At 37.4% G+C, this 13,844-nt stretch overlaps 1 protein-coding gene across 7 annotated transcripts in view; it reads right to left on the bottom strand.

The window, feature by feature from the left end:
* Positions 1-478: 478 nt before the first annotated feature.
* Positions 479-13,844, bottom strand: part of Epsti1 (epithelial stromal interaction 1) — a 97,246-nt gene continuing 83,880 nt past the window's right edge. For 6 of the 7 annotated variants that reach the window (XM_027928832.3, XM_027928835.3, XM_027928834.3 and 3 more), the window contains 2 exons: positions 8,119-8,218; positions 479-586 (listed from right to left, as the gene is read on the bottom strand). In XM_027928832.3, coding sequence (XP_027784633.2) covers positions 578-586; positions 8,119-8,218 — 109 coding nt within the window. In that variant the 3' untranslated portion in view covers positions 479-577. Of the gene's footprint in view, positions 587-8,118; positions 8,219-13,844 lie in introns of those variants that run through there. The other variant, XM_027928833.3, reaches the window with a different exon arrangement.

Raw genomic sequence — 13,844 nt, forward strand, 5'->3', positions numbered from 1 at the left:
GATGACACCCTCTCAAAAGAGAAAAAGCCAAGAGCTTGTCATTAAAAATAAAAACAATCTACTGATATAGAAATAGAGCTTTATTTATAAATTTGTTAAGAGAATACAAAAAATTGTTTCCTTCGTTCATATTGGTATTCTAGATTAAGAAACTGAATTGATTAAGATCTTAAAAGACCCCAAAGCTTCCCCAAACCTGTAATTTAGTTAAGAATTAGTCAGTTACAGAGACACAAGCCTGAAGCACCCATAGCTCTTGCTAACATGAAAAAAGTGATTCCCTCTTTTTCTGTCTTACTAACATTGCTCTAATTATTCTTCTAATAAGAGGCAAAACCAATTAGAAAAATAAAGTAACATTTTGCTGGCAGTAGAGATAAAATATGAGTTCAGTAATCAGCTCCTGCAAACATGCATAACTAATGACTGGAGAAATCGGCCATCCCTAACCACTCTGTTGAGTACATCGGCAGTTGAAGTTAAGGTAAAAAATAGTGAGGCTGAGCAAAACTACATGAAGAAGTAGTGGGGGTTTTTCAAGGTCAGTTGACGAGAGCCAGATGGAAATAAGTATTTCTCATATATCCTGGAAGGAAAAGAAAACAAAAATTACCAAAAGGAGCAAAATACAATTCAAAACCTTTGTAGTCCAAAATAAAATTCCTTCAAAGAATACTTTTACTGCATCAGGTAAGAAAGACCAGATTTTAATGATGAAAAGTACCAGTGAAATGGCTTAATTTTCAAATCACACTGTATTTAGCTTACAACAGTCTCTGTCAAGAATGGAACAGCTTATCCAAGGACGTCTTGTTGGTTGTGTTCTTAGAGAGAGGCTAACACAGGCCCCAAATAATAGAGTTCACAAATGTTGTCACCCTCCTCCAAGGTTACAGCAAGGACAGAAGGAACCCAATATGGAGCAATTTAAATGAAAATGTATCAAGAGGAGGTATACTGCTCTATGCAGCAGGAAGATGACTTCCAAAGGGACTGGGAGGTAGGGAGATAAACTAATAAGTCCCCACCCCCACTGTGTGCAAGGGGTCAAGGAAAACTCCATCAAGACTTCCACAGCGCTAGGCCACTTAGAATACAGACAATTGCTGTTAGTTTTCTAACACTTTGGGAAACTAATCTCAGGTGACCTCATAGGTCATGGTAAGTGTTTAATTGTCCTTGGAGACATAGGATTTAGAGTTTCCACAGCATCCCTGAAGGTCCTCCCTACTATTAACCAGAGAATAGTCCTCCCTACTATTAACCAGTGACAAAGTGCCCCACCCTAAAGAAACCTAATGGGGGACTCTTGAAAAACCAAAGTGCATTTATTAAAATATAAAATCAATTTTAAAATTATTGAAAACTAAATGTATATATTAAGCAATATGAGAAGACTGGAATTTAATTTTAAAACAATTTAAAAAATGAAGACCAATCCAGTTTGTCTACACAACATATTCTTATTGGGGTTCTGCTGCTTAAGTGTCTACAAGACACTATTAAAAACAACTTCCGGGGTTTTCATCGTAGTTGTATATTTTATGTCTTTCTCCTTTTCATCTCTATCTTTGGCTTTCTACTGGTTTCAATGTTTTCTCCAAGCCCCATCTGTGGTTTGGAACATAGCTCTCCTCCCACATTCCTTGGGTAGGAGAGAAGCCCAGTCTTCATCGATCAACTTCTAGATAAATGACACACAGGCAATATACTCTAAATACCAATCTGTATCCATTTGGTCTGTATAAAATAGATCCTGAATAAAAATACACTCTGTGGCTTCTCTTCTGACTTTTACATGGTGTCCTTTGATGAGCAGATGTTTTAAATTTAAATATAGATATTTTTATCATTTCTTTTTGGTTTATACTTTGAGTTTATACTGACTCAAGAATTTTAAATCACAATGCGTCCCTGAATACAGAGATTTGGAAAGTTAATTTCAACACAAAAATTGCTGTGTTGAAATCCTTCCCTAGCTCCATTTTATTAGTTTGAATACTTATTTATTTATTTTTTGTATCGGGCGCTTAATTACTGAGCTACATCTCCAGAGGCCCTTTCTTATTTTTTTATTTTGAGACAGGGTCATGTTAAATTACTTAGGGCCTTGATAAGTTGCTGAGGTTAGCCTTGAACTTGCAGTTCTCCTGCCTCAGCCTCTGGAGCCACTGGGATTACAGGTATGCACCACCTTGCCTGACTCCTAGCTCCATTTCATAAGTAGTTTCTTTTTCTTCTAAAATTTAAAAAAGTCCTCCTCTCTATTTGTAAGTTTTAATCTACCTGGAGTTTTCATGAATGGTTATCCGGAAGCACCTAATTTAAGGTGTGTTCAACAGCACATGTTGAAAAATCTATTTTTTCCCAGGGATATGTTTTGCCTCTCAACCATAGGTCAAAATCCCAGAAACAGTACATCTGTTGGTGACAAATTCATACATATTAACTATGTAATTAATATCCCATATATATTTCTTTATCTTTAGAAGTGAGTTAGCTATTCCTGATTCTTTGCTTTGATTACAATTTAATTAAATCAATATATTACTTAGGAGCTCAGTCCTATCTATTAACAAGGTATAGTTCTCCATGTATTTACTCCCCAGTGTCTTCAAAACTTTTATATTTTTTTAAAAGTTCCTGATATCTTTGGTTGGACCTTTTTATTAGGTTTCTTGTTTATTCCCAATGTACATAAATTAAGTTAGTTTTTATATATTGATCCTATATCCATCGACATTGCCAAGTCCCTACTTATTCTAATAATCTAATTATAACTTTTCTTGGATTTTTGATGCAGATAATTGTATCATCTGTGATATAATAAATACTTTTTTTCTTTTCAATCTTTAAATCTCATTTAAATGTTTTTGATGTATTTTTATTATAGAGTTATGATCCCATTTTAGATAAATTTCCTTTCTATTCATAGCTTGTCAGAAGTTTTTATTTTTTAGTACACATGAGTTTTAAAATTTATCAAGTTATTTCCCTGTATCTATTGAGATGATCATATGGAGGTTCTCCTATAATGTACTAGGCAACTTAGTAGTTTTTTTATGTTTTGTTCATGATAAGCCAAGTTTGTATTTCTGGGATTAATCCAATTTTATCAGGATATATTATGCCTTTCAAAATATTTGCTATTGACTTCATCAAAATTTCATGTTTTTTTTTTAATCTATGTTTATGGGTGAATCTTTTTTTATTTTCTGTATAGTTGTTGATTTTATTTCAAAGTTACATTCATCTAATCATTTTAGAAAATATGCCCTTCTTTTTCATTTTTCAGAAAAACTTTACAGACACTTGAAGTAGTCATTCCTTGAAAAGTTTAATAAAATGTGAAAGTTTAATAAAACTGTAACATGTCTAAGTCTGGTTTATATTTTATGGGAATATATTAACAAATGGATCTTGATAATGTATACATCACTTTTCATTTCTAGCAATAATGTATAAAGTACCTGTTACCACATAGCTTTGCAAACAGAGTACATTATTTATCTTTTGAAGTTTTTTTAAACAAGTAATAAATAAGAAATAGTATTTCTTAATTTCTTTTATTATGATAAATTCATTGAGTTTCTTAATTTCAAATATAATGACATTTATTTCCAGAAGCTCTATTTTATTCTTTTAAAAGTTTCAGTTGTGTCTTTAACTGTCTAATGGTTTTTTCCTCATTATTCCAAATCAAACTTTTATTTCATCAAATGTTTTATGCATAGCTGTTTTAAATTCAAGTATCAAATCATTTTAATTTATCAAATCATTTGACTAACTCTATTTGTTCTGTTTGTGATGTTCAATCACAACTACGTGTTTCCTTGTGTATACATGAATTTCCAATTATTGCTTTATGCTTGGGATACACTGTTAAACAAAACAATTAAAGGAACCGATCCTTAAGAATATACATTACCATGTGGAAAAACTAAGAATTAGTAGCCAATAAAACATACAAATAAGTTGTGCTAGAAAATATGTTAGATGTTGAAGAGCACTATGGGAAAAGAATGTGGAGTCATGGAAAGGGGGATTGCAAGAGCCAGGAGAAGGCACAGGTGGCAGTCTTAAAATAGGATAGCCAAGATAACCCCACTGAGATGATGGGATTAAGAAAGTAGACCCTCATTGTTATACAAAATTACATATAAGAGGTTGTGAGGGGAATGGGAAAATAAACAAGGAGAGAAATGAATTACAGTAGATGGGGTAGAGAGAGAGGATGGAAGGGGAGGGGAGGGGGGATAGTAGAGGATAGGAAAGGTAGCAGAATACAACAGTTACTAATAGGGCATTATGTAAAAATGTGGATGTGTAACCGATGTGATTCTGCAATCTGTATTTGGGGTAAAATTGGGAGTTCATAACCAACTTGAATCTAATATATGAAATGATATGTCAAGAGCTTTGTAATGTTTTGAACAACCAATAAAAATAAAAAGAAAGTACTTAAAAGGGAACAAACCATTTGGATATTCTGAAGAAGAGTACAAAAGGAGCAGCAGATACAAGGTCCTTGCTTGCAGGTGAGGACAGCCAGTGTCGAAAACATTCCAAGAAGTGCAAGAAAGCTAGCTAAGATGAAAAGGGAAAGCAGAAGTAGGAGACAGCCAGAGGGGAGATGAGGTCCACATCATGCAGCACCTTGGAAAGCCACCCTCAGGATTTTGGCTTTTACTCCAAGTGACTTGGAAATTATGAGACTCATGTAGGGTTTTATTTTTTTTTTTTTTTTTTAAAGAGAGAGTGGGGGAGAGAGAGAGAGAGAGAGAGAGAGAGAGAGAGAGAGAGAGAGAGAGAGAGAGAGAGAGAATTTTTTTTTTAATTTTTATTTTTTAGTTCTCGGCGGACACAACATCTTTGTTTGTATGTGGTGCTGAGGATCGAACCCGGGCCGCAAGCACGCCAGGCGAGCACGCTACCGCTTGAGCCACATCCCCAGCCCCTCATGTAGGGTTTTAAACAGAGAAGTGACAGGAGTCCGATTCTCTCCTACTAAGAACAGATTCCAGATGGGTAAGTGTGGAAGCAAGAAAATGACCTAGGAGACTATTACCAAGACCTAGATGAGCAGTGATAGAGGGCAGAAGCAAGGTGATGGCAGTGAAGGAGGTGAGATGCTGTTGGATTGGATCTGTTTGGAAGGAAGACTTGAGAGTATTTGCTGATGGATCTGCTGTAAGTGATGCAAGAAACAGGTTGTGCCATGATGGAATCAGGGAAAATTGCGGTAGAGCACTAGGATGGGAGAAATCAAAAGTTAAATTTTAGGTATGTTAAGGTTGGAAAGTCCGTTACACATCTAATTAGAGATGCTAAGTGAACAACTAGATGTGCGTGGGCTCTCTCTCCTCCAGCGAGGAGGTCCACAGAACAGGGTAGAGCAAAGTGTGGCTACAGAGTCACTAATCAGGACCTCCTGAGACTAAGCGGGAAGCAGGTCTGATTTTATTGTGCAGTTACCATGTATATATACTCAGGCAGTAGCTAAGCAGATTACAGACGGCCATCAATACAATGTCTTGCTAACTGTCCTTGCAGCAACCAATCAAGGAATGAAGGGGTCATGGACAAGCACAGGGACCGCAACATGTGGCCTTGCTTCCAAGGCTGTGCCTATGGGGTAAGCAGTTTGCCGCTCATGCGCCTAGCTCGAGGGGAGTGTCCTGCCACTCAGACGCCCTTAAGTATGCCTTGTATGCAGTACTCCATGCACTTGTCCCCACATAGATGGGCAAGTATGGAGTCTGTAGGAAGAACACAAACAGAAATTTGGGAATAATAAACATGAAGAAAGTATTTAATTTCATTAGAATGCATGAAAACACCAAGGTATTAATAAAACAAAGCTTAAAACATGGATCCCTGGGGCAGTTCAGTGTCAAAGAGGACAGGCAGGTGCAGAGGATTCTGCAAAGCAGGATGGAAAGAAATGACCACCGAGACATGTGGAAACCCAGGAGATGTCCCAGAAGTCAAATAAAGGAAGAGAATGATTCACCATGACAAATGATGCTGATAGTCAAAGACAAAGACTGAAAAATAACCATTGGATTTTGCAAAGAGATCTTGCCAGTGACCATAAAAAATAGAGCATTTATTTATTTATTTATTTATTCTTTTAAGACTGGTAGAGTCTAAACCCTGATTTGAGTAAGTATAAGAAAAAAAAGGGATAAAAGAAACTAGAGGTGCAAGGATGGTCACACCTCTTGCAGTTGTGCTCTAAAGAGGAACAAAGAAACAGGGGTGAAGTGATAGGAAAGTGGGGTATCAACAGAATTTATATTCATTTATATTTTATGTTGATGGAATTTTCTATTTGAGATGAAGCATCTGGTGATTTAGGAGAGAAGAGAGAGCATGATTAGAACAAAGTGTCTCCACAGGTTGAAGTGATAGAACCTGGCCCATAAGGAAAAGCAAGCATGGAAGTCCAGCCATCTGTGGGTAAAAGGAGGTAGAGGGAGGAGCATGAGGAAGTTCTTATCTTTCTGTCACTGCTTCTTACAAGTATGGGAAGAACCAACAACCACTTTGGACTTGGATATGCCTGTCATACTTTAAAAAAAAAATAAACCCACCCAATCATCCTCACCATTACATCATGAGAAAATGGCAATACTCTGTCATCTGTTATGGAGTCTAGTAGAGATTTGTAGCTCACTCTCTAAGGCCTACTAATAGTCACCATTGAGCCAGGTAGCCAAATCCTCATTTCCTTAGCTGACTCCCATAGTGTATGCATTTACAGTCTTCATCATCATCTCCTCAAACCCAGGTATAACTCCATGTTGTTAAATAGTGAAGAAGTGACAAGTCAAGTTCTGACCAAAATCTGAATTTCTGTCACACTTCACAACCAAGTTATATGAACTAGGATAAAGCCTTCAATTCACAATGCCCCACTTTCCATAAGACTCCTACTCACATATTCTCATGAATAAGTCAATATTGTGTATATCATATTAAACAGCACAAAGACACTATATTTTGATTATTTTCTCTCTCTCTTCCATGTTGTCCTTATTCTGAATGCCACAGCAAAGCAAATAAACATACATTATGGATAAAACAGACACATCCAAAATGCATTCTCTGCAAATTTTCCTTATGTTCAATTATCTTAGTATGTACCCTTATAAAATCCATCTATCAGTTTTAACGTCTAGATGCCTTCCCAGGAAACATGCATAGAAGATTTCTAATAGACTGATTTCTCAAAAATGATACAAAAACTTATTAAAGGGTAATCTGTAGCTTCCATTAATGCTTGATTATTTTGTTGAATTTTAATAGTTTAAAAATTCCTACCTGATATCTCTCTTGTGCGTGTGCATCTCTTTATAAATACATGCATATTTATATGCATATATCTATATGTATTTTTAGTACATACCTGTGCATTTGGGCTTTAATCAATCTGTAAAACTTACTGAAGTTAGTTCTGATTCTGTGTACAATACAATCTTCACAATCAGATACATGTCAAAGTTTGATGCTGGCTCAATAATATATTGTGCACAAAAAATACATTAAACACATATTACAATACAATTGCAAGGTTTCCGTCACGGAAATATGTAAGGGCATTTCATTTTCAAAGAGTGCCTTTTGCTGTAGGGTTTTTTAAAAAACCATTTTGTGGTGAAAAATTAAATACTAGTTTCTTTGATGTGCTAGTTTCACTGAAAAGATTATATTACTAGAGAAAAGTGCTTACTATTTTTATAATCATATTTCACTTAAGATCTTCTCTGGGAAAAAAAAAATGTTCATTTGTTTTTGTAGTGGGTCTGGGCAAGGGGTGATAAAAAGCCTTATAGTCCAGGCAATCAAGCTGAGAACAAAGGGCAGGTGTCATTTTTTATTGTGATTGGTCAGAGCTAAAATCAGGAGACTCTCTCCTCTCCCTCTTCCTCTCACCAGAAGCTATTGTGGAATTTACAGTAATCACCCTGGAAGACTACCCAACACACAGCTGAACAGCACACCAAAAATATAATATCTGGGGAGAGGGCCACAACATATTTTTTAAATTCTCATTGTTTTTATTCTTCAACTTGGAAAGATGATTTTTTTTCTAAGAGGAAAGAAAATACTCACCCAGCTATTGCCGCAATTCGTATTCCAATAGCCTCCAGACTGCCCGAGGCCACCTGGTTGACTTTTGCCTTGGAGTCGGTCCAGAAAAGCATTATTTACCCTTTAAAACAATGAAAAATGTGTGTAAGTAGAAAGCTTGCTGCAGGGCTAAGAGATTTCTGAGAACCTAATGTGCTGCATTTACTGACTGTGGGGATTGCTTGCTCCCTTCAGCTTAGCAGAAATCTACAGAAACCACTTTTCACAGTCACCACATAGCATGCTGGTCACAGTCCTTTACTGGAGCTGGTGCCAGTCTTGGCTCAAGCCAAAGGGGGCACGGATACTTAAACTTGAGAATTTTATTCACCCATCTTGCACTAGTTCATCAACAGCCTTGGCTATTCAAGCAACTGCAGTCCTCAGGGTTACAAAACTCAGAGGCTAAGGGAAAATGGAAATTTCAGCATGAGGCAAAGCAAAAGAATAAAAAAAAATGGCTCTCCAGAGTACTCATGTTGCTCCACAGATGTGTACCCCATTGCCATTCTTGCTAAAGAACCTCCACAAGTGAAAAGTAGGAAAAAAATGGGAAGAAAGTACAGGAAAAGGGAAATATCAGAGGAGAGAGAAGCTCAAGCTTTAGAAAAAAGGAATGGGTATATCTTTTTCTGATATTCTGTCATACTTGAAATGGCCCGTTTCAGAAATTAAATCCTGAATAAGAAAATTATTATCATCAAGGCCAAGATAAAGGCTACCTGTACAGAGATGTTCATAGAGTCATCCCTCAAAATCCACAGGAGACTAGGTCCAGGATTCCCCCGACACCCGAATCCACTCCTGCCCAAGTCCCTTATGTAAAATGACATAGTTATTTGCATATATCTGATGCACATCCTTCCATACACTTTATCATCTCTGATTTTATACAATACTTAATATAAGATCTATATCAAGGGTTGTTTTAGAGAATGACAAGAAAAAAGGGTCTGTAGATATTTCAGTAGAGGCACAATGCTTTTTCCAAATATTTTCAATACATATCTGGTTGAATCCATGGATGTGAAACCTATAGATATGGAGAGCTGACTATATTCTATTTCTGAAACTGGATATGTGGGGGTTCACTTTACAATCATCATTGTGTATTTTTATGGATTTTTCTGTTTCATATTATAATTTTTAATATTTAAAAAATACATCATCATCAGCCTATGCACGGCTGAGTACAGTTAGGGTCTTGGAAGCTAGAGAAATAGCAATGGATGACTTAGGAACTGTGCAAATAAGACCAGAAGCTTCTGGGGAGCAGAAACAGAACCTAGTGCACTACAACCACATGTATATATGTAAAGAAGATGGGAAGCAGACATGGTAGACTCCTTTCCAGTCATAAGGACTGGTCATAGTGAGTGTCTGCAAGTACTTTACTGTGGGAGATTTGGGCATTTTGAGGAAAATAATGGTTGGGTGGAAAAGTCAAAAGCTGGAGGTTGTTTGTCTCCATGTTTGATCAGTGCTAGCCAAGATGCCAACAGTGTTTTGACTCATTTTGACCTCTGAGTTATTGAGTTGCTGTTTCTGTACAACTCTGTCATGCAGAGGTTCCATCTCAGCTGTGATACAGCTTTTCCCCTCCTGCCATGAGTCTACCCAAGTGCCAAACCCTGGTTGGCCTGGTTCACTGCAGGACTCAATGTGTAAGTCACCTTTTCTCAATCTCTCAGCAGACAGGTTGAACAGTATCTTACTGAGCTGAAGACTTGAAATATGAAGGAAGAGGAAACTGACCCAGACTCCCCTTAAGCAACACAACCAATGGAATTCTGGACTGCCTATAAGTCTGGGGCTGTTTAGATCTAGTTCTTTTGTTAGACAAAGGGACTTCCTCTCATTATCCCCCACCCATCTCACCCTACATCCAAACCAATAGAGGTCTTGTGTGCTCTACCCACTAAACACACCCTGAATTCACTTGCTTCTTTCCATGGACTCCATTCTTGTTCTAATCTACATCACCTCTCCTGGATACTGCCCCACTCTCATCCTCTGGAATGCAGTCTCCACACAACCACCTCCCTAAGTTATAAGGCTTGCTTCTACTTTAACCCTCCCATGACTTCCTATTGGCCCCTTAGGCCATCTTGTATTGCCTTACTCCTGCCTACTTTTTCTACCTCAATACAATAATCCAACCATTTGGGATTCAAAGTCCATTCCCATGTTAGAGCCTTGCAATTGCTCCTCTCTTGATCAAAAGGCACCATACAAGTACATGTTTCTGCCTGAATCTGTGTGTCTCTGACTGTCCCTTGTACTTGGAGGCCAGCTCTTCAATGAGACCTTCTTCAGTCTATCACCTCTAATGGCTCCCTTAATATCACCCTGTGATAGTCCTCACAGTACTTATTTTTCCCCTTCTAAAATAATCCTGCAGTTTAATTGTTGACTTCTGTTTCTCTCTTCCAGATTGCAGTTTCCAGGTGGTGTAATATCTTTTCTGCCTTATTTACCCCATTTTTTTTGGGGGGGGGGGACAGGGGTTACTGGGAATTTAACTCAGGGGCACTCGATCACCGAGCCACATCCCTAGTCCTATTTTGTATTTTATTTAGAGACAGAGTCTCACTGAGTTACTTAGTGCCTCACTTTTGCTGAGTCTGGCTTTGAACTCGCTATCCTCCTGCCTCAGGCTCCCGAGCTGCTGGGATTACAGAAATATGCCTCTGTGCCCGGCTTACCCCATTCTTGAACTTGAACAAAGCCTTGGCAGAGTGAGCCCTGATAATGTACTTATTGAATAAATGAATTTTCTTGGCACAAGTCTGTTTCTGTGAAAACAGCTGCACTGTGAAAATCCCACTACTAGAAAGGACAACATGCAACACAGCTCACTGTCCACCATTCTCACTGCCTCATCAGGAGGCAAGGTACTATGTTCACTCCTGAGCATCAGTAACTAAGAGGGTCCTGGTGGTTGAGCTCTATTTAATGCTTAGGAGTGTCCTCAATTGGGCTGTCCACTGAAGAATGGGTCAACCAGAGATGGTGGGTGGTAAAGAGATTTTTTTTTCTCTCAAACTCCTATCAAGAATACAAACAGGGTGCACACCTGTAATCCCAATGGCTCAAGAGGCTGAGGCAGGAGAATTAGGAGTTCAAAGCCAGCCTCAGCTACTTTAGTGAATCCCTAAGGAACTAAGTGAGACCCTTGTCTCTAAATAAAATATTACAAAAAGGGCTGAGGATGTGGCTCAGTGCTTAAGCATCCCTGGGTTAAATCCCAGGTACAAAAAAAAAAAAATTACAAGTAGGGTGGGGAGGAAGGAGAGAAGTAGTGTTAGGGAGTGACATTGGCCAAACAATATTGTACAAGTATATAACAACAAATCCCTCATTATTTACAACTATAATACACCAATTTTTTAAAATGTGGGAAAAAATACAAATAGGAGCCAGGCTTCAAGGCACATCCTATAATTCCTGCAACTCTGGAGGCTGAAGCAGAAGGATTGCAAGTTTGAGGCCAGCCTGGGAAACTTAGTGACTGTCTCAAAATAAAAAGGGCTGGAGCTATAGCTCACTTGGTAGAGCATCACTGGGTTCAATCCCCAGTGTTGCAAAAACAAAACTAAAGAATACAAATGAGGGGAAGTTCCACTTTATATTTTTGTTATCTAGTTTGTTAGCTTTAGATTACATATATTAACATGTGTATTATAATATTAATATATGTGATTGTTGCCAAACTTGCCCTCTAGGTTTTCTTCTGAGGGTTAATATGGATATTAAAAGATGGTTCAAATTTCAATAAATCAATTTGGTTCACTCTGGCATTCAACTTGTGGCCCAGATCCTTTCAAGGCTTTGACCACCACTTCCCCCAAAATCCCGGCCCCATCTGTTCTCTCTGGTGTCCCTCCCTGTCTTCTCTTGCTCAAATAGTTATACTGGGTCAGGTTCAAGGGCAGGGGCAAGCTCAAGCTCATTATAGGATTCATTGAAGAGCTCATGAGGAATCCCACCAACTTTCTGTTATAAAACTCAGAATGAAGTTTTATGCTATGTGAACTTCTAAACAGGAGAAAGCATGTTGCCTTTCCAACTCAAAATTGTGCCCTTGGAGAACACTAATCTAGGTCCCCTACACACATACTATATAGCTTTGGGTATGCTATTTGTTCATTAAGAGGATATTGAGTATTGAGTCTTCTCTTATGATACCATAGGGAAGCTCTCTACAAACTCAAGGGACAATCCAAAAGTAAGCTCTTTTCAAAAATTGATTAAGAACATAAAAATTTGTGTTTAATATTTCAAAACTGATCTCTGAGTTTATTACCCAGAGAAACTTCCTCATGGAATAAATTTTGATTTACTTTCATTAGAACCAGTAAAAGAGAAAATAAGGTATCAAAAATAAACAACCCCACCAATATTTAGGTATTCAGTGGTGTTGAAATTAAATCTACAGAATGAAGGCCAAGATTCTATAACAAAAATGTAATCCTTTCCACCTCTAATCAAATAACTTGTCTTTTATTGGGTGCTATGAAAGATAAGGTTTGTTTTTTTTTTTTAAGCAATGGGGCCTGTTAAAGTGACACACCACTATTTTAAAAATGCTTAAAGCTTCCCAATCTAATCATTCCTCAGAAAGCCAGAGAAATAATTGGCGAGTACTAGCAAATCAGTGTTATAAACACAATACCATTTTTTAACAGAAGTTCTTGTAAACAGTAAATGAGCAAAACCAATAAAAAGGACTAAATTTATGGCCTATTTTATAATAAACAGATAACCATAAGGATCTCTTCCCTGCATCAGCTTAATCAACAAACAGCCAATATCTCAGAGTTTTAAGGTTTCCTGAAGACCAGAGAAACACATAAATTCACATTTGACATTTTAAAACTATTTATTTTGATTGGACGATGGAGGCAGCATATCCATATTGCACTTAGCTAGTGCAATATTTCACTTTTGAAACTTTTACTTATGTACTATTTGGATGTGAAATTATTTTCCTATATAAGTAGGTAGCAAAAATAATTGTGGCTTAGTCAAATGAGTGAAAAACTGTCAGATTAAAAAGCCAATGTGCATGGTCAAGAAATTAGACCAGGAGGTACAAGATACAGAGAGGAGAGCATGAGAGCCCTACCCACCATAAGTGGCACTGCCAGAACAGGGAGTTTTGCTGGATACATTTTATGGTCTCTTATTTATAAAATGAAATCAACACAACTCAAAAATACACCTTAGTGGTAGCAGAAAGGTTAAATACAAAAGAAAAGCTATTACTTTCAAAAGAAGAATTTGCTGCTTTAAATCATGAAAGCCTTTACGTTAAATTCCTCCCCTAACACACACAAGCACCCCCCAGTGAATTCAAATAGCCTAAGCGCCTCTGGGGAAAATCCTAGCACAGCAATGACAGACAACATGGCGGCCATTAGCACTGTCACACCATGCACATGATTTTACTGGGTACTCTCAAGTGCTTATACCAGGTATTACAAATAACAGAGAGTACTTATACTTCTAAAATTCACTTACTGGTTCTATCTTGAGGCATTTCCCCCCTGTTTTCCATATAAAATAGCTTTGACAAGCTTTAGTACTCAGGTACTACTTATTCTGAAGTAGCCTAGAAATGGTACAGCATCACTGCAAAGGATTATTATGATGTTCTGTTCATGGAAGGCAAATTAAGAGTAACCTAATGTAAATAAATAAATAAG

Source organism: Marmota flaviventris, chromosome 4 (assembly GCF_047511675.1).
Source record: "Marmota flaviventris isolate mMarFla1 chromosome 4, mMarFla1.hap1, whole genome shotgun sequence".
Taxonomy (NCBI): domain Eukaryota; kingdom Metazoa; phylum Chordata; class Mammalia; order Rodentia; family Sciuridae; genus Marmota; species Marmota flaviventris.